Genomic DNA, 22,121 nt, shown 5'->3' on the forward strand with positions numbered 1-22,121 from the left:
ACATTTCTGATCCTTTCTCTCTCCCCAATGGGTCAATGGGACTCTGATAGTCCCATTATTTTTATGTTGTTTTTCCTCATGGAATTGGATAATTCTTGGAGTGCTTCTTTTTCTTCTTCCTCTTTCTCTTCCTTCTCTTCCTCCTGTTCCTCTTCCTCTTAATTTCTCTCCTCTATCTGGGTTCTTTGTACATTCGCATCTTCAATTACATTGACTAATTCTTCTTCTTGATCTATTCTACTTCTGTGACTTTCTCCTGAGCTTTTTATTTCCTGTATTTCTCTTTTTATAGATCCTGAAATTTCATTTATATCTTATTTAGAGATTTATTTTCTATATTCAGTTAATTGATTTTTTCCCTAAGGATATTCATTTTGTTTTTCTGCATTTTCTTCCATGTCTTTGAATTTCTTTATCATTGTAATTTATTTAAACTCTCTATCTGATAGGGAGAATGTAGCTTCCTTGTCTTTGAGGTTGAATTTTGGAGATTTGTTCTCTCTGTGTGTTTTACTGTGTCCTTGAGGGTTCACATTGCTGTTTGCTGGGGTTTTCCCTTTCCCCATTATTAGCTTTGGAACCCAGCTGCTATCTGTGGGGCTTCCTCTGGGCATGGCTCCCCAACCACCCTGGTCAGGGGTTTCACTCTCTGGGTGAGCAACTTGCAAGATCTCACAGGAGGTCTCAAGGTCTCTGGCCACTCTGGCACCTTTCCCAGTGTAGTCTGGGGTCTTACTGGTCTGGGCAAGTACTGGCAGTGTCTTGTGGGAGATCAGGAGGCATCTGGTCACTCTGGCACCTTCCCTGGCGTGAGTCTTGGGTCTCATTGGTTTGGGTGGGTGCTTGCAGGGTCTTATGGGATGTTGTGAGATCTCTGGCCACTCTGGTACCTTCCCTGGTGCATGTCTGTGGTCTCCTCAGTCTGGTGGGGTCTCAAGGGAGGTTGCAAGGCCTCTGTCAGTCTCACCATAATAAATTTTGGTCATTTTCATTACCTCCAAGAGAAACCCCATTTTCCTCTAGCTCTCCCCACAACTTCCCTTGGCAAACACTAACATACTTTCTATCTCTGTGGATTTGTTAATTCTGTACATTTCATACAAATGGAGCCACATAATATATGGTCTTTGGTGACTGGCTTCTCTGACTAGCACAATCTTTCCAGAGTTCATTCATATTGAGTCATGTATCAATACTTCATATCTTTTTATGGTCAAACAACATTCTCTTTTGTAAGTACACCACATTTTAGCTATCCATTTGTCAGGTGATGCACATTCGGTTTGCTTCTACTTTTTGGCTATTATGAATAATGCTTCTGTGAAGTTTTGTATACAGACTTCCTTGTGGACATGTTTTCATTCTTTTGGGTATATACCAAGGAGTAAAATTGCTGGGTTTCAGCAATTGGTAACTCTGTGTTTAACCTATTGAAGAACTAGCACACTAATTTTCAAAGAGGATGTATTATTTTATATCCCCACAGTAGTGTATGAGGGTTGCAATTTCGTCACATCCTTGCCAACATTTGCTATTATCTTTTTCATTTAATGTCATTTGGATGTGAGGTGGTATTTCATTGTGATTCTGATTTGCATTTCCCTCATGGCTAATAATGTATAGCACATTTTCATGGTATATTGATCATTTGAAGGTTGTTGAAGTAATGTCTGTTCATATCCTTTGCCCATTTTCACTGGGTTATTTGTCTTTTTATTATTAAAATGTAAAGAGTTCTTTTTTCCTCAAATACCCAAATGATTCACTAATAATGTAGATTACAATAGTAACCCTAGTATCTATGTGTCAGTTTTACTAAAGTGTCAGATTTTTTTTTAGACACACAAATGATTTACTAACACTGTAAAACAAATTATATTAGTAACCTTAGCATCTCTTGAGCAGTTTTAGTTTTTGTTTGTCTTCAGGTATTTAAAAAATTTCTTCTTTGGTTACCTCATTAACCCAATACTCATTCAATTGTATGTTGGTTAGTCTGCACATATTAGAGGTTTTTCCTGCTTTCTTTTTGTGCTTAATTTATAATTTGATACCATTGTGATAAGAGAAGATACTTGATATAATTTCAATCTTCATGAATTTATTAACATTTGTTTTATACATTATAGATGCAAATCCCTTATCAGATATATGACTTGCAAATACTTTTCTCTTGTTTTGTGGGTTGTCTTTTCATTTTCCTGATAGTATCCTTTGAAGCACAAATATCTTTAATTTTGAGAAATCCAATTTAGCTCCTTTTTCTTTTTGTCCCTTGTGCTTTTAAGCACTTCACTTGCTTAACCCAAGGTCCCAAAGATTTATGTGTATGCTTTCTTCCAAGAGTTTAATAGTTTAAGCCTTTGCCAAAACAGGATTTAATTAGTATTTAAAAAAAAAAAACCCTCAGAGGAATATTATTATTGTGGAAACTTTTGCTTTAGCATCAAAAGCCCTAGGCTTTTGTACTGCCTAGTTACGACTTTAGAGGGTTGAGTGTCAAGGTACTATTATAAATTCAGGTTGCTATCTCATATTGCACTTAAAGGATTTTAGTTAGTATTAAATGATATTGTGAAAGTCAAGTTTTTTGTGAACTGTCGAGAATACATAAAAGTTAAACTACAAATAACAGAAAAGGAAGAAAGGAATAAAGAACTTGGAAACTATTAAGTTAACATTGGAACATTTTAATATTATTAATTTGGGGAGGAATTAACTTGTATCCACTTCTTCCATCACAGTGTGCAATACGTTTCCAAATCATAAAAAAATGTACCACTATAGTTCATCTCCTAAAAATGATCTAAAAGAGAAAAGAAATGCTTATTAATTCTGACTCTGTAAATTTATTTGGATTCAAGTGTACAAGTGTGGCATCAGTGATGTGTGTTTTAATATGTCAGAAGGAACAAAAAGGGCAAGAATGTATAATGACCAGAATCACAAAAATATAATTATCCTAACTATTGAAAATAACATAAATAGAGAAAGGTAAATAATAAGTATGGAAAATGAGAGTACAGAAAGATCCATTGAATTGTTGCTTAACGGGGATGCTCAGGTAATTGATAGGTGAGAGAAAAACACAGTAAATTAGTATAAATCTGAATGATCAGCCTCTATCTTGTCAGGACTATGAAGAAAGAGGGATAATGAAGCCTTCCTCACATAAGTTAAAATGAGACTGTTGCTTTAAAATTAATTAAAGTAAAATATGCCATTTGAACTTTTTACAGGGTCTTCTGCAGTATTATGATGAGTTGTGTCAGGAAGTGCCTTCTGTGTTTGTCAATCTGATGACCCCTAAAATGAAGAAGGTTAGTAATGCTGAAAGTTTATGTTGATTTTCCTGTAACTTAAAATTAGATTCTGGTTCTATAGATTATGGATTTTTGAAAATCTATTCTTACCTAGATCCTCTGTCTTCCTAGTTCAATGTTATGGCTCTATTTGTTCTACGGAATTATTTCTTGTCTAAGTTCTGCTGCCTTTGAAAAACAACTAAATCTAAATAATGAGTACTTTCTAAGAATCCATGATTGTTTCATAGACAGCCAAAGATGATTAAAAAGACAAAGTCACCTTTATTAGGTTTCATGGAGGAGAAGCATAGTTAGAGAGCTGTAACTTGCAGTATTTCCAGGAAATAAAGGAAATCCTTTTTTATATAAACATGCTTCTTTTATTGGTGGAAGCAGTTCTATTTTCACTTTTTTCTAGGTGGAATCCGTGCTGAGGCAGGGACTCACAATATTAACATGGTCATCTTTAACATTAGAAAGCTTCTTTCAAGAAGTTGACTCAGTTTTGGATATGTTCAATCAACTTTTAAAGAAGGTATGTTACATAAAAAATTTAAAACTACGTACATCAATACTTAGGCTATAGGAATATTTGATCATTTATAAAAACTTTTTTATAAAAACTTTTTAAAGGATGGGAGGTTTAACTAAAAGAACATCCATTAAATTAAAAAAAAAGTTTTTTGTTTCTTTATATTTAGGCTTGCCTTCTTTTTGTCCCTTATTTTTTATATGCTTAAAGGATGATCAAATTCCACAACCTAAATTTCACTAAACTTCACTACCTAAAAGGGAATGATTGTAGACTGTGAAAGATGGCAGAGTGGGGTGCTTAAATATTGATATTGATGCATATAAAGTTAACAAGATAAGGCAATGCCATCTACCTAGGGACAGTCCACTGATTTCTGCCATGTTTGCACTATAGAATGTGCATATCTTTTTACATGTGCTTCTCTTGTCTATGGTGGCAACATGGTGTAATAGACACTATTCAGAGACTTGGGAGTCAGGTAAACCTGGGTTTGATTCTCTGTCTTTAACTAGCTGTGTGCTCCTCCCTAGGTTACTTTCCTTCACTGAGTCTTGGTTCCTTTAGTTGTAAAACTGAAATTAGTAATGACTCATGCTGAAGTGAGGATTGAAGGAGATAAATCTTTGATGTTATAGCACATATTGCTCCTCAATAAAACTAGTTCCTTCTCAAGCTTTCTTTGCAGACATACTCCTAAAATTTCCACCAAATATATATGCAGCAAGCTTCCAAATTTAGTCTTCTAAATTAATTTATAGCTCAAGTACACATTTGGACAAAAGAAGAGTTTTCTTCCATATATTTCCTTCTTGTTGGTAGATCAATGACTTGTGTGAGATGCACATTGATACAGTCCTAAAGGAGATAGCCAAAACCGTGTTAATTTCCCTGCCTGAACATGGTGCAACCGTAGTAGAAGATATGTTGACTCTCAATGAGGTAGGCATTTATTTATTGCATCTTAATCATAGAAATACTGGCTTATAAATCTAAAATGTTAATTTATGATCTAAAGAAATATGTGTCAGTAGTATTTAGATGACCTAACTTTTTTCTTGGACATCCTCAGTTCCAAAATCTTGTAAGTCTTCAGCAGCTCAGGCTCATGACCCAACCCTAGACATTATCTTACTAGTGTCCTCACCTTTGTCCTTGGGGTTCTCAGTAGTTCACCACTCTTCTTTCTTTGTTATGTTCCCAGGGCAATAGCATCTATCCTTATACCCCTTACTTTCAAATACCCCTTACTTTCCTTTTAAGTAACCAGAAACAGAGGTGGCATCTGAACTCCTTTCCCCACTCATTTCCTAAATCCAGGAAGTCTTAAGGCTTAGTCAGGCTTTGCCTCTTACTCACATTTTATTTCTATTGTGTCTTCTTTTCCATACCTACCACCCCTTTCTAAGGCCAGGCCTCTGAGGGTCACCTTGGGCTCTAACCCATTTCTCTGTCTCCATGTTTGTCCCCAGTACCACTCCACAGCTTCAGTTCTTCAATGACAGTAGCACCTGATCCCTACCAGATAAAAACCTAACCTCTTTAGTATCATATTATGTTGAAATTTTAAAAATACCCATTTATCCCCAATTGGCTTGAAAGCACAAAGACATGAACTCTGTCTAAAGCATTTTTGAGGCCTGGCAGATTACAACTTCTCCTGAAAGCACTCATTTTATGTCTTTAAATGAATTCTTTCTTTTTTTTAAGGTTTATTTATTTATGCATACAAGAACTGGGGTACAGGCCAGAGATGTGGGGGGTGAGAAGATTCACCAGAGACAGAGTGGGGAGCAGAACAGGCGGATCTACTGAAATACACTGCTGCTGAAATGAATTCTTTCTTGCCTGCCTTCTGCTAATACCACTCTGTTGGTTTGGATCACCTTGCTAATGTCCTTTACAAGACACCTAAGGGTGGTGCCATCACGAGGCCTAATTTGGCCCATCGGTAATGGGTGCCTTTGACCACTTTGTATGGAAATGCAGCTTCTTCTTCCCAGGATACCTCTTCTTGTTTTGGGGGGCCAAGGTAGCTGGCCAGTCTCTTGCCTCAGGACTACTTAGCCTTGGGTCAGCCCCTTCATCATCCAATTCTAGAGGACATAGGTCAAGGTCTCTGAGTGGTTCTTCTAAAGTTCCTTACACTCATCTCTACCAATCTCCGCCAATGAGCAAGCTTCTCATCTATAATCTCTAGTTGGGCAATGGGCTGAGGATTGCATCAACTGCTACTATTTAAGAACTACTGTCTTCTTAATATATTGGATCTTAAAATCATTTGTTCTCAGTGTTGGGCCCTTGACTGTAACAGAGACAACACTAAATGAGCCATTTTAGCATTCTGTTTTTGGTGCGTGAAAGTTTTAAATGATTTTATCTTTCTGGCCATTTGTTTCTTTTATCATTAATAAGTTTTTGTTCTTAAAGTCTCTTTTGTTTGATATTAATATTGTCACAAAGTTTTTTAGGTTATTATTTTATGTATATATTCTTTTTTATTCCAATATTTTTAAGCTTTCTGGGTTCTCTAATGTTACCATTTTCTCTTGTAAAGAACATTAAACTGGTGTTTAATTTTAATTTATTATGAAAAAAATTTTTTAAACTGGTAATTTTAGTCTGTTTATGTTTATTCTAACTCTCAACATAGTTGGATATACTTTTGCTTTCTAACTTCTTGGTTTTTGTTTTCTACTTACCTTATTGAGTTATCTATTTCTAGAAATTTGTTTTTAGTCTTTTCCAACTATGTGTGTATGTGTATAAAATGTTTTTCTGTTCTTGTGTTTTTTATTCTATTTTTTATGTAGACATCTAATTATATTTTATAACAATTTCTTTATCTGAATTGACTGGGGTGTCTAATTCTGACCTTTGCTGTTTCCTCCAACTCTTGCTCAAGGTGACTTGTTTCTTCATGTTTTTAATATTTTAGGTTGTAAATCATGCACACACATCCATTTGATTGAGAACTTGTCCATTTTTATTTGATTCTTTGTGGTACCCAGGAATTTTACCAATTGGGTTAACTTGATATTGTTTTCTCCAAGTACAGAATTTCCCAAACTACAAGGTGGTATAAACTCTCAAGACTTAAGCCTTTGTGAGGAAAAGATAGCAGTTGTAAATTCCCAAAGGAGGATTAGTCCTCTGCCCCAGAGCTTAATCATGATAGCTGACCTTACTTTTAGTTTACCCTTTCCTTGAAAGTTTAGCCATTGATTTGCCTGAAGGTGGGTAGGGAAGGTCTCAGCTCTAGTCTCCTACCCTTGTGAGGGACCCAAGGCTTTATTTGGTATTTTGGTTATGGAAAAATAAGAAAGTCCCTACAGAAGTTGGGGCTTCCACTTACTTTTCATTTTAGGCCCATGTACTTTTGTAAAAACCAAGATATATTGTGTAGACAGCAATGTGCTCAAGTCATAAGTGCACCAGTTGAGTGAATGTTTATATATGTACACCTGTAACCATCTCCAAGATAATGATAGGAAACACTTCCCACAACACAGATAATTGCCCCAGGCAATAACTGCCATCCCCTCCAGACTGCTTACCATTTTGGCTTCTATCTCTAGATTGTTGTCTGTTTTTGAAGTTCATATACATGGAATCTTGCAGCACATGTTCTTTATATCTGACTTATTTTCTCACTGTTATGTCTGTGAGATTCGTCCCTGTAGTTATGTTAAGCAAGAGTTCCTTCATTTTTATTATGGTACTGTATCCTGTGGCATGAAGTTATTATAGTTTGTTTATCCATTCTACTATTGGGCATTTGGATCACTTATACCTTTTTTTTTATTACTTTTTAAATTTTATATATTTTTATGTCATTTTTCATTTTTGCACAATGTATGCATTTCATCTTGGTGATAGTCCCCATATAATTCCCACCCCCCACCTTGTTTTGTTTTTTTTTTTAGGCATTGTCTAATCTTTTTTTTTAAAGATTTATTTATTTATTTATACAAGCACTGGATACAGTCAGAAGTGCGGGAGGGTGAGAGAATTCACCAGAGCCAGAATTCACCAGAGAATTCACCACAGAACAGAACAGGCAGACTGACAAAATACACTGCTGAGGGGAGCAGTGGGCAAGGCAGGAGAGATGTGTGTGCCATGTGGGACCCTCGCTGGTGGCTGGGGATCGAATCGGTGCTGCGGAGGCTGCGGACAGCTTTGCAACCCAGCACTCAACTGCTGTGCCACCAGGGGAAGCCCTCCCCCTTGTTTTGATACTACTCCTTCCTCCTCTCACCCCCCATAGTGTGTCTGTGGTTTATAGTTGCTTGTTGATTTTGATTTTTACTTTATTATAATTAGTCTTTTTCCTGCTCCCTTATTTAGGTTTTCTAAATTTCTGCTATGAGTATACAGTGAGCATTCTTATATGTGTTTCTCTGTGGACCTAAGCATTCCTTTTGGTGGGTTTATACTGAGAAGCAAAATTTCTGAATTATAGGTTGTCATCTTAGAGTTGATCTCTTTGAATAAGGTTCCGAACAGATTCACATATTGAATTTGACTGCTGTGTCTCTCACATTTCATTTTATCATCCTTCCCTCACAAGGATTCCAGTTTCTCCATGTGCTTACTAATACTTGTTACTTTTTATTTTTAAATAAAAGAATTCTTAATAGCTATCCTAATGGGTATGAAGTGATATCTCATTGTGGTTCTGATTTACATTTCATTAGTTACTTCTGATGTTGTGCTTCTTTTCATATACTTTTTGGTCATTTGTATATTTTCTTTGGAGAAATGTCTATTCAAGTCCTTTGCATAGACAAAATTCCTTTGCCAGCTTTCTTCTTTTAATGATTTTTATTTTGAAGAAATGGTATCATTTGTCTTATAGACTTTTCCATGTTTTTTTTTCCCATCTAGACTTTGCTGATCATGTTTGAATAGTGTAATTTAATTTGTTAATATATCCCTCAATCCCCTGAATTTCCTGTAAATTTTAATTAGATCTGAAGACTTGATTCAGGTCAGGTTTAATTTATTTTCTTTTTCTGGCAGAATAGTCCAGAATAGTCCACAGCTATTTTCTATTGCATCACATCAGGAGGCACATAATATCAGGTTGTTTCCCTTTTAGTAATATTAAGATCGATCCATGGGCTCAGATATAACCAGCTTTATCAGCCACAAACCCTTCACCTCAAGGTTTTAGCAGCCTGTGATTGATTATTTTTGCCTAGAACCATTCTTTTTTGGAGGTTGCAAAGTGTTGATTTTCTAATTATAGCTTTTATGGATGAAATACCTCTATAGGGAAGACATTACCCTCATTAACTGTTTGGTTACTCAGAAAGTGTTTGCCAGAAAAGTCGGACTCAATGCTTCAATTTTCCTTCATATACCAGTTTTAAATTGTTTAAATAATCTTATGAATACATAGACTGAAAAATTCAGTCCATTGTAGTCATTATTCTTTTTGATGTTTGAATTTTCCCATCTTTGTCTCGTGGAATTCTTTAGGCTAGCTTCTATGTTTTTGATATGATTCCACACTTGGTCTTAGCCAAAAGACTGAGAGTCACATTGATATGATTCTGGTAGTCTTTGAAAACTTCCTTGCTTTCTGGAATTGTAGGACATCTTAAAAACTCATCTTGTGCATTTCCTGCCCTAGATATGCACCTCCTATTTCTCTAATCAGTCCTTGGTCCTTTCCATGTTACCAGTGAAAAATGGCATTTGGAGATTCACAGTTTGAGTTCTAGGAAAAGCTCTCATTTTTAATTTTTAGCTGTTTTATGGTATCATTCTGCACCTCTAAGTAATATACTTAGAGTACTATTTCTTGATTTGGCCAATTTATACATATTTCTTCCTACTTTCGTAGTGGACATTTAGCTCTTTGACCCTGTTCTCTATTACTCCTCCCTTGTCATCTCAATGTAGTTGTAATTATTTTACTTCAGCATTAACTCTAAATAATAATATATGATTATGCCTATGTAAATATTGGGCAATGCAGAACCATCTATTGTATTTGTAATCTATCTTTCTTCATACAACTTTTTATCTTTCCTAGGGTTTCTAATTGTCTTTCTTTTTTCACATTTACTTTCACACAAACTATTATATCAGAGCTTCATTTCCTTCCCCCACCAAGAGACCTTTCAGAACCCTCTTTTTTCAACCTGGATTGATTACTTACAGGTCAGTGGAGAAATTGATCACCTGAGATTTTCCTTGTCTCCTCTACTTCTTGGATTATTTTATTCTAGGATGGAGAGCCCCTTTAACACTGTGTGGTGTCTTCTTAGCAATGAAAATTGTCTTAAGAAGTTTGTTTCCTACCCTAGAGAGGGAGGGAGGATAATTTCCTGCCTGTCATTTTCTTCTTGCTCATTCTAATTTTGACTATATGCATTTCCTATCAGGTTTTACTTATACGTGAACAGAATATAAATGAACAAAGAAGTAGGAAAATTCCAATATCAGTTTCCTTGTTTTTTTTGCATCTCTTATTGGTATATATACCTATAATTGTTTTGACACTACTGACTGTTCAGTGAGGTAAAATTCACTTACCTTGAATGTAGGAAAAAAGACTTTTTATATGCATAGAAAGAGATTATACAAATAAGGCAAACTGGGATAAATTAAGGGTGCCTGAGTGTGAATGTGGTGGTTGCAACTGATGATGCAAAAGAAGCTGTTATTATCAGAAAGCTGATATGTGTTAATAATGTAAATCAAGATATAGGAGGTGGACTATCTCTGTATGACTTTTATCTTCCCTTGGGCATTTTTTTTTTTGTTCCTTTAACAGTTGTTCATTCTCTGTATCAAATTCTCTCATTCTGTTAAAGTTGATGTTGCCTCTGTTTTTCTCATTGAACCCTGACTGACATATCTGAACCATTTAGATATACAGATGGAATAGACAATCAGGGAAATGTTATGATTCAAATTATGATAGGAAAACACCAGTAACTACATTAAAAGGTACTCAAAATTCTATCAACAGAATCAACTTGGCTTTATAAAAACAGAAAGTGGATTCATGCTTGGCAGGTCTGTGGAGATGGGGTAACAGGGAGGGAATGCCAATGGGTATAGGCCAATGGGTACTACTCTTTTAGAGGTGATGAAAATGTTCTAGAATTAACACAGCTCTATGAATATGCTAAAAGCCAATGAGTCTTCTACAATGGTAAATTGACAGAAAATCAATTTATCTGTCTTCCAGTCTGTCTCTGACTTGCCCCTGAGCATTTCAGTCTGTTCTTCACTGAGTTGTAAGAATTTTCTTAATCCTCAAGGGCAAGTTAATCTTCCAAGAAGAGATGGAGCCCTTAACAGGAAAACTTATTTCAGTTTGTGTGGCCTCAACTGGTAGTGATACAGTATAGAGGATGTTTTTGCTATATGTCTTGCTTGCATTATTTTGCTGTGTGTTGAATAGAAGATGGCAGGGCCACTGAAATTTCCTATGAAATCTCTTTCCAGTGAAATGTGTGCATCCAAGTTTCTTGTATTTATAGCAGTGTGCATTGCCATGACCATCTGGGATGATCCAGTCAGCAAGGGCCAAATATAAGGTTTTCTGCAGGTGTTCTTTGACCAGGGTTCGGGTACTCAGATGAAGCTGGGGAATTGTGTATGGGACAGTACCAGTGATGATCCAGCAGGTGAGATACCTCAGGAGTCACTCTGGTGGCACTCCCTGGCTACCTGTGGGCTGAAGTCACCAGAGGAGGAAATAGTGCTTTCAGAGCCCAGTAAAACCTGGCACCACATGGAAGAAGGAGCTCAATCTGTGAAGGTACAGACCTTCCAGCAAGGAGGGTATGACAAAGAAATAACTTACCCTCTCTCCTCCACCTCGCCTAGCTTCTGCTGGAGCTTCCCATAATTCAAAACCAACTGGAGGGCCTCCCCGGTGGCGCAGCGGTTGAGCGCTGGGTTGTGAAGCTGCCAGCAGCCTCTGCAGCGCCGGTTAGATTGATCCCCAGTTGCTCCCCGGTCACTGGAGGAGGGTCCCACATGGCACGCAGACCTCTCCTGCCACCCGCTGCTCCCTTCAGCAGTGTACTTCAGTCCTTCTGCCTGCTCTGCTCCCCGCTCTGGCTCTGGTGAATTCTCTCACCCTCCCGCGCTTCTGGCTGTACCCAGTGCTTGTATAAATAAATAAAAATAAATCTTTAAAAAAAAAAAAAACAACAAAAAAACAAAAACAACTGGAAGCCAGAGAATAAGGGGCCCCACTAGCCAATTTCCCTTTACACAGAGAAGGGCAAAGAAGAGCCAACAATATGCTAGAGAATAACCAGCACCTGGTGATCTTGCAAAACTTGGAGGAGTTATTTATAGTTTTCTATTTTATTTTTATTTATACAAGCACTGGGTACAGTCAGAAGCATGGGAGGGTGAGAGAATTCAGCAGAGCCAGAGCGAAGAGCAAAACAGGCAGACTGACGAAGTACACTGCTGAGGGGAGCAGCGGGCTGCAGGAGAGGTCTGCGCGCCATGTGGGACCCTCTCCAGTGGCTGGGGATTGAACCGGCGCTGCAGAGGCTGTGGGCAGCTTCACAACCCAGTGTTCAACTGCTGCACCACTGGGGAGGCCCTATTTATAGTTTTCTAAATTAAGGCCATGTGAATAATTTTCACCATCAGAGCTCTTGGTACTTTGTCAACTGCTTCTGCATCCACCTTTTCCATCCTCTGACTTCCCACCTCTTTTCAAAATCTAGGTCCTCCCAATCAGCTCTAATTCTCATGCCTTCTTACCTTCTTGGACACCCTACTCCACCAGTCTTCCTCCTTCTCTTCTCTGTCTTTAAGTTTGTCCTCTCTGTTGGACCCCTCTCACCAGCAGCCTAACATGCTTTTTTCATTTTACTCCCCAAGAAAATAAAACCTCCACACACCTTCCTGCACTGCTATTCACAACTAAACTTCTCTGAATTATCACACACGCTGCCTTCACTTTCCATTTCTCATTTCCCATCTCCATTTTCTTTCCAAAATTTCTGGCACTAATTATTGTTTTAAATGACTTTACTGAGGTATAATTCATATACCAGATTATCCAGTTTTTTTTTAACGTATGCAACCCAGTGGTTTTAATATATTCACAGAGTTATGCAACCTATACCATAGTCAATTTTGGAATATTTTTTAATGAGTTTTTTTTAGATTTTTTTGTTTGTACAAGTTTTTTAAAGATTTATTTATTTGTACAAGAACTGGGATACAGGTCAGATGTGCAGGAGGGTGAGAGGATTTACCAAAGACAGAGGTGGGAACAGAACAGGCAGATTGACTGAAATACACTGCTGAGGGGAGCAGCGGGATAGACAGGCGAGGTCTGCGATGCCATGTGGGTAGCTCTCCGGCTGGCTGGGATTGAACCCGTGCTGCGGAGGCTGCGGACAGCTTTACACCGCTGAGCTCAACTGCCTGTGCCACTAGGGAGGACCAATTTTGGAATATTTTCATTACCTCAAGAAACCAATGCTTTTTAGCAGTCATTCCCTGCTTCCTCTCAACTTTCCCCACCCTAGGCAACCACTGATCTGCTTTCTGCCTGTATAGATTTGCCTGTATTCTAGACACTCTCTATAAAAGGTATCATACAATATTCATTTTTTTGTGGCTGACTTTTTTCACTTAATACAGTGTTTAAAGATCATCTATTTTCCTATGTTTCAGTACTTTGTTTTTTTTATTGTATTGTATGGATCTATTACATTTTAGTTATCCATTAGTTGATAGACATTTGGGTTGTTTACAATTTTGGCCATTAAGAGTAATGCTACTGTGAACATAAATGTACATATGTTAGCCAGGACACATTTTCATTTCTTATGGGCATGTATAGGAGTGGATAATATGTTAACTCCATAATAAAACTTTTGAAGACCTATTTCCTAAAGCAGCTGCATTATTTTACATTCCACCAGCGTTGGATGAGAGCTCCAATTTCTCTGTATCCTTGGCAACACTTATAGTTTGTCTTTTTGATTATAACCTTTCTAGTGGCTAGCAAGTGGTACCGCCTTGTGGTTTAGATTTGCATTTGATAATGACTAGTGATGTTGTCTTTTTAATGACTGGTAAAACATCCTTCAGATATCTATTCAGATCTTTTGCTCATTTTTAAATTGGAGTTTTTGTCTTTATTTTTGAATGGCAATTGTCCTTTGTATGTTCTAAATTCTACTGCCTTATCAGACATATGATTTATGACCTTTTCCCCATTCCATAACTTGTCTTTTCACTTTCTTGATGCTGGCCTTTGAACCTCAAAAATTTTAAATTTTGATGATGTCCACTTTATCTATTTTTTCTTTTCTTTCTCTGCTTTTGGTGTCATATCTTAAAAAACTTTGCATAATCCAAAATCATGAAGTTCTATGCTTATATTTTCTTTTTTTAAAAGATTTATTTATTCATATAAGAGCTGGGGTGCAGGCCAGAGATGCAGGGGTGTGGTGGTGAGAGGATTCACCAGAGATAGAATGGGGAGCAGAACAGACATTTCTACTGAAATACACTGCTGAGGGGAGCATCAGGTGAGACAGGAGAGGTCTGCTGTGTCTTGTGGGTCACTTCCCTGGCTGGGGATTGAACTTGTGCTATAGTGGCTGTGGACACTTTCATAGTGCTGTGTCCTAACCCCTTGCGCCACCAGGAAGGACCCCTTATGCCTATATTTTATTTGAAGAGTTTTACAATTTTATCTCTTACATTTAATTTTGGTCTGTGATTCATTTTGAGTTGATTTTTGTGTATGGTGTAAGGAAAGGAATCCAATTTAATTCTTTCACAAGTTGATATTCGGTTGTCCCAGCACCAATTGTTGAATCACAATAACTTTGTTATATATGGTGTTGGGAACATGCAGAATTTATATGACCTCCTCCTATTTATTCCCATGGGTATATTCTTTTTAAAATATTATTTTATATTTATTTGTTGAGGTTTTCAGAGATATCAGGGGAGTGCTGAGATAAACATGTGCGTTCTATCTATCATGTTTAGCTAATAGTGTCTGGTTCTTTTCTTTGGGGATTTCAAAGCAAGTAGGAAGCTGTTGTAGATAAATATATGTGTTATATCTGCCTTGGTTCGAGGGGAGTATCTACTTGTTTAACACTTATTTTCCTTGCTAGACTGAAGTGGCTCGGTCACTATTACCACTCTAATATTTAACACCATGTTAAATAAATCAGAAAAGGTGGAGTGAATGAATGATGGAGCAAGGTCAGAAGAATAAGTCATGGTGGGGAAGGTCAGAGAATATCTTTGGGTAAGAGGAAGAACACCATCTCCTCTGAGACTGGGAAGAGATGAGGATGGATTCAAATACAGGTACAGATGAGTACCTGTACTCATATGAGGACAGGAACATATGAGGACAGTACATGGAGGACATGGAAATTGCCAAGGTTTTTCTGAAGGAGGATTTACTTAGACTTGTTCAGGTTCCTTTTTTTTTTTCATATGCTTTGGCAAGCATATGAAACGGATGCTCCTGTTTATATTTCTCTGTCCTAAAATACACTGACATTGTGAACATGTCAAAAGACTTATTCAATATCCTTGTTCTGAATTTGATTTCAACTTTTTCCTAAAGTCTTTGCTATTAGAGAATTTCAGAAAGTATGGTTATTAGAAACAGATAAAGTGGGTTTCAACCACCCATTTTTACCACCCACTATGTGATCTTGGGCAACTTTCTTATTCTTTCTGAGCCTCAGTTTTCTCATCTGTGAAATGTGCATAATAATGTTACCTGTCCAGAGAAGTTGATGGTTTTTGTTGGGTTTTTTAGTTTCAAAAAGTACTTTTTCTTTTTTTTTTTAAAAGATTTATTTATTTATTTATACAAGCACTGGGTATGGTCAGAAGCGCGGGAGGGTGAGAGAATTCACCAGAGCCAGAGCGGGGAACAGAATAGACAAACCGACGAAATACACTGCTGAGGGGAACAGTGGGTGTGACAGGAGAGGTCTGCGCACCATGTGGGACCCTTGCCAGTGGCCGGGTATCGAACAGGTGCTGCAGAGGCTGCGGGCAGCTTCGCAGCCCAGCGCTTAACCACTGTGCCACCAGGGGAAGCCCCCAAAAGTATTTTTTTATGTGTTTGTGATATTGAGAAAAAAGACACCACACATTAATGCAGATCGTGACAGTTAAGGTTGAGAGATAAGAAAAATTCTGGTTTTATGAGGGTGTCACCATAATTAGTAAAAAATTATTTTGGATGATATGAAGAGGAAAAGTGTTAATAGAATAAGAGAATTTTTGAACAGCAGATGCAGAGTGAAGTCCTTTCCCTGTGCCTGCCAGATGTTCCCACACTTGTCATCAGTGAATGCAATTACATTTTTTTAACAGTACAGAAAAACTTTTGGTAGTCAGTGAGGGTTATTTTTTTTCTTTGCTTGAATACCCAAAGAAGTTGCTTTAATTAAATAAGGTAATACACATAAAACTCTTCAGTTGTTGCCTGGCATTCAATACCATGCTCAGTTAAAAACTTGATATCTTTTGAGTCTCTATGTAACATTTTGGGTTGTCCTTTTGTAAAATCACTTTTCATTTTCAACTTTTGACTCCTTTAGCCTTCTATTTTAAAACATTTTTTTATTGAGGTGACTTTGGTTTATCACACTGTTTATGCTTTAGGGGCTCACATCTACTTAAATATATGCCAACACACCATGCCCACCACCAGACCATCAACCAATCTTCCCAATAGCCCATTGGTCTCTCCCCTTTTATTCCCTGTCTGTACCCTTCCTTTCTGGTAACCTCAAATATACAGTTATATTTTTAGAGAGTGTTTATATTTGCTCCTTTATTTTTTTATATCCTACATAGGACATATGAGTGAAATCATTTAGTATTTGTCTTTCTCCTTCAAGTTCCATCCATGTATGGTGAATGGCAAGATTTCATCTTTTGCTTTTTTAACTAGATGAATAGTATTACATTATGTATATGTGATACATTTTAATCTACTCCTCTGTCCTTGGGAATTTAGACTGTTTCCATAGCTTGACTATTGTAAATAGCATGGAATGAATAAAGGAGTGAATATATCCCTCTTAATTAGTATTTTGCATTCTTTATGTGGATACCTAGGAGTAGAATTGCTGTATTATACCATAGACTTTAGAGTTTTCTACATATATTATCATGTCTGCAAACAATGTTAGTTTTACTTCTTTTCCAATTTGGATTCCTTTTATATCTTTCTTTTGCTTTATTGCTATATCTAGGACTTCCAATACTGTGTTGATTTGTAGTGATGAATGTGAATATTCTTCTCTTATACCTGATGTTTGAGAAAAAGCTTTTATATTTTCTCCTGTTAGTATGATGCAAGCTATGGGTTTGGCATATATGGCCTTTATTATGTTGAAGAATGTTCCTCCTGCCCTGATTTATTAAGTTATTTTTTTAATCATAAATAGGTGTTTTATATAGTCAAATGAAGGTTGAATCAGTGACCTTGAAGGTAGTAATACTAAGGATTGAAGTGGAAGGAGAGAACTGGGATGTAAACAAATGAAGCACTTTGAGAACTAATTTTCCATAGCTTTCTCTGGAATTCTTGATTTCACTTATTAAACTTTTAACATCTTGACTCTCTGTGACTTTCTTATCTAAAACTTGAATTTCTTTTTTTAATTTTATTTCTGAGCTCAATTTTTTTTCTGAATTTTGTCATATTTCTCAGTTAGCTTTTCTGAATTCTTTTATATCACTTTGACGTGCCTATCTGAGTTTTCTTATATCTCTTTGAGTTTCTTTATTATAGCAGTTCTCAACTCTATCTGGTAGGGAGATGTAATCTTCCATGTTTTTGAGGTTAGATTCTGGAGAGTTGTTTTTAAAAATATCTGTAGCATTAACTTGGAGGGTTGAAATAATTTTATTTCTCCTGGAGGTAGCACTGTGGTTTTAAAATTAATTAATTTGCATTTCTGGCTTCTGTACCTGCAAAATGGGGAGGTGGGGCAGAGGGTGAAGGGTTTGGAAGGATTTAGCTGTTGGAGCTGGTGGGAGTGCTGGCTCATGCTGTGGCACTGATGATATCCCTCCTCTGTGGGATTCAGGAGAAGAAACTCAGTGCATTCATGAGGTAAGCATCTGTCCCAGGGGGAGGGGAAAACCAGAGCACTTGCTCTGCTCTTATCTTTATTGGGGGTCCAACCTGCATGGAGCACCTTTGCCCCTGCATGGTTTTCCCCTCCTTCAAGGGTGTGTGCCTCCACGCTGACTCTGTTTCCATCTCCGGAGGGACCCTGATTGAGTTGATAACCCTACTGTCTGTCTCCCTTGCCCCATAGCATGTACTCCCGTCTTCTCTCTCCGCGTACCTCCTGTTCAGTGAAGCATGAATCTCTTCAGTGTCACCTTTGTTGAAGCCTACACTGGTCTCTGATGTCCAGGGGGCGCTCAAGTTCATCTCTTAGCTTTGGGAAACTGTCTGTATGCAGTTCCCCTCTGCTTAAGTGTTAAATGTTACTCTTGGTAGGAAAACCAGGGACCTACTCTGTTACTATCATTGTGACTTCCACTCACTTGTAGGAAGGGAGAAGGTCACCTGCATAGGAGGAGACCCATAAATTCACCCAGACACTGCTACCGCCACTGCTACTTCCACAGTGGGATTCTGTGAGCTTCTGTCATCTGAGAGCCACAGCCAGTAGACACTGGGCATTGCCACTGTCTCTGCACCACCTCTGTGCTATACCATGGTGGCATCTTTATGCATCCTTTGCTGCCACTTCCGCCATATCAGCTCTGCATCTCCAACCTACTCTCTTTTCACCATGAATGTGAACATAGATTTCTATGTGTGGTTGAATCAGAGAACAAACCAAGACTTTGTATTTTTCTTCTTTCTCCTTCTTTTCTTTGCAGTTGTGCCTGTAGCTATTGACAGTTTTGAGTCTGAAACGTTATGCAACTATCCTTAGTTACAATACTTTCAAGTGGCATTGAATTCTAGTTATACAGTAAAGTCATGTTAATAATTTTCAGTTTTTTAAGTATCTGGAATTAATGGTCATTTCTTTATTTAATAGACATACACAAAAGAATGGGCTGATGTTCTAAACCACAAAAGTAGACACGTGGAAGAAGCTGTCAAAGAACTTATAGTTATATTTGAGGGTATTTATGAAGTTAAATACAGTGGGAAATCAGGAAAACAACGAGGTAATTTCACTAGTTATAATGTTTGAGTCACAAGAGTTGCAAATAGATTCTCAAACAGGCACTTTCTGCTTAGCAGGTATCAAAATTCCAGACTCCCAGAAGGAAAGCAGTTGTTCAGCATGAACCATATCATTTGCACAAATGGTATAAATGGACACTGTGAGCCCTTTTAATCACTTAAAGAGTGGTGGGAACCCTGAATCCAGGGCCCCAGTGCCAACCAAGGACCAGCCTTGCAGGGAGGTCTTTCTGAAGTGTTAAGTCTCAGGTCTGCTGTTAGCTTTTTATTTTTTGTATAACATTCTTTTTTTTTTTTTTTTAAAGATTTATTTATTTATTTATACAAGCACTGGGTACAGTCAGAAGCACGGGAGGGTGAGAAAATTCACCAGAACCAGAGTGGGGAACAGAACAGGCAGAGTGATGAAATACACTGCTGAGGGGAGCAGCGGGAGAGGCAGGAGAGGTCTGTTGCACCATGTGGGACCCTTGCTGGTGGCTGGGGATCGAACCAGCGCTGCAGAGGCTGCGGGCAGCTTCGCAGCCCAGTGCTCAACTGCTGTGCCACCAGGGGAGGCCCCTATACAACATTCTAAAATATCTGGGGACAGTTTTGGTTGTCACATAGCAGGTAGAGATCAGGGTTGCTGGCCATTCCAAGTGGTTAGAGTCCAGGGCTGCTGCTACAATGCACAGGACAGCACCTGACAAGCAAGAATGTCAATGGTGCTGAGGTTGAGAAACTCTGAGCTGATGATAAACATTTACAGATTATCTTCTTTCCCGTAGAATTTCCATTTAATTCAGTTAGTTTCTTTTTTTGAAGTATTTATTATATTAGTCATAATTTGTTTACCTTTGAAATTATATGATTTAATTTTTAATAATGGCTGTGCTTAACTGCATTGCAGAATTCCTGAAATCTTATAAAATTTAGTTTTTTTTAACTTTAACATTGGGAGATCCCCATCAGTTTCTTAAGAAGTGTCAAACCAGAAAAATGTCAATTTGTTAATTTAGAAAACTCAGATATTTTAGAAAGATAACATGTAAAAACTTCTTAAAATATTTTTAACTCTAGACACTAGAGTATATTTATGTGATATATGGTGGAATGATGAGTCTTTTGAGATGAGTGTTTTAATTTAATTCAACAAATCAAAAAGTTTAAAAGTAAGAGCTTTGTAAGAAGGATCTCTGTAAGGATTGCCCATCTCTGTAAGGATCTCTGTAAGAACAGGCCAGATGCTATGTTTTTGTTTTGTCTTTTATCTGTAGAAAAGAAGAAACGTGTTGTTTTTGGAAGTGAAGCAGAAGAGGGTGAAAGCACTGAATTTGATACTAATAGAGTGACTGATGATGTTAATGAGAAAGAAGATGAATTTAAAAAGGTATTTATTGTGAGACAACTGCATGTGATTTCACAGAATTATGACTATAGACAACTCCAAATGACAGCCTGTGTGGGTTTATAACCAATATGGATTTGTAACAAAATCCACAAAATAGAATCGTCAATTTTACACGTATGATCTGCAAGAAATAGCTCTCTTTACAGTTTTCCCCAACATAATCAGTTTCTAATGTGATCTGTCCATTGCAATTTTTATAGTTATTACCCCCCCCCTTGTTATTGACCATGTTTTCTTATATAGTAAATGTCACTTCTGGGGCCTTAAGTATCAATCCATTTGACAGTAATGAAGAACAGTGTTTAATAGAATTATCTATATTGCAGACCCAGATTTTAGGTTACTTGGGGCCCAGGGAGCTGCATTTTAAACCAGCACAGGAGAAACCCTAGATGGGCCCATTTTCACAGGTGTTGGTATGTGTTGAGAATACAGGTTGAGAAGGAGACACAAGGTTTCTTTCTGCTCCTTAGACCTCACTCTAGGTTATGCACTGACTCTGAGTACCACTTGCACATCTGTACTATTTCTTTTTTTTCCTGTTCCTTCTGGTTTTCTGTTAATCCCTCCTACTCATTTTTTCATTCTTGATTTTATACACTTTTCTACTCTGTGGTGCTGGAAATAAACAACACATTCATTTCACTTTCACCTTCTTGTACAAGGATGATATGACCACCTCATCCAGAAACATTTTCTTGCCGAGTCTAGTTTTTTTTTTTTGAAGATTTATTTTTTATTTATATAATAGCTGGGGTACATGCCAGAAGCTCAGGAGGGTGAGAGGATTCACTAGTGACAGAGTGGGGAGCAGAACAGGCAGACTGATGAAATACACTGCTGAGGGGAAAAGCAGGCAAGACAGGAGAGGTCTGCCGCGTCATGTGGGAAGCTCCCTGGCCGGCCAGGAATCAAGCCCATGCTTCAGAGGCTGCGGACAACTTCATAGCGCTGTGCTTAACCCGCTGCACCACTACGGAGGCCCCTCAGTCTAGATTTTTGCCATAAGTTCTTCTCAGTACTGTGCATCAGACCCTCAGAGCCATTTGCTGGGAGTCAGGTGGAAAGAGTGAGTATAATCCCATGTTAGTGGTACTGGTGTTTCAGTTGTATTTCCTTTGACACTACCTGGGGTCCCTAGAAAAAGACCCCACCTGAGTCTCAAACTGGGAGAATTATGGAGCTTCCAGAATAGCCTCTGCCTCTCAAATCCATCTTCCACATTGCTGTCAGAATGGCCTCTAACAAAGATCTCATTGTCGTGCCTGTGCATTAGCCTGAGAATTCACAAAGCCTGATCATATTCCTCTTTGTTCATGCCTGGTAACCAAGCCCCCGCATCTGACCCAGCTCAGCCTGACTGACCCACTCACTGTCAGGTAGGGAGGTGCAGGATGGGGAGGAACAGTTTGGCCAGAGCCTGGCCCTGGATGTGAGTCCCATGCGTGCAAGAGCTGAGGTCCACATACTTGCTTGGGCTCCTACTCTCCTTTGTTCTCACCAATAAATGTGGCTATTTCTCTGGAAGGAAAGAAGGGCTTAGCCCAAGGATGTGGAGATTCCTTTTTTTTTTTTAAAAAAAGATTTATTTATTTATACAAAAACCGGGGTACAGGCCAGATGTGCAGGAGGGTGAGAGGATTCACCAGAGACAGAGCAGGGAGCAGA

At 37.9% G+C, this 22,121-nt stretch overlaps 1 protein-coding gene across 4 annotated transcripts in view; it reads left to right on the plus strand.

The window, feature by feature from the left end:
* DNAH8 (dynein axonemal heavy chain 8) overlaps positions 1 to 22,121 on the plus strand; it is a 323,660-nt gene that overhangs the window by 68,404 nt on the left and 233,135 nt on the right. For all 4 annotated transcript variants that reach the window (XM_037519635.2, XM_037519639.2, XM_037519637.2 and 1 more), the window contains exons 19-23: positions 3,240 to 3,320; positions 3,724 to 3,840; positions 4,660 to 4,779; positions 18,909 to 19,041; positions 20,320 to 20,432. In XM_037519635.2, the coding sequence (XP_037375532.1) occupies positions 3,240 to 3,320; positions 3,724 to 3,840; positions 4,660 to 4,779; positions 18,909 to 19,041; positions 20,320 to 20,432 (564 nt within the window). The remainder of the gene's footprint in view (positions 1 to 3,239; positions 3,321 to 3,723; positions 3,841 to 4,659; positions 4,780 to 18,908; positions 19,042 to 20,319; positions 20,433 to 22,121) is intronic.

Source organism: Talpa occidentalis, unplaced genomic scaffold (assembly GCF_014898055.3).
Source record: "Talpa occidentalis isolate TD23 unplaced genomic scaffold, MPIMG_talOcc4v2.1 talOcc4.2, whole genome shotgun sequence".
NCBI lineage: Eukaryota > Metazoa > Chordata > Mammalia > Eulipotyphla > Talpidae > Talpa > Talpa occidentalis.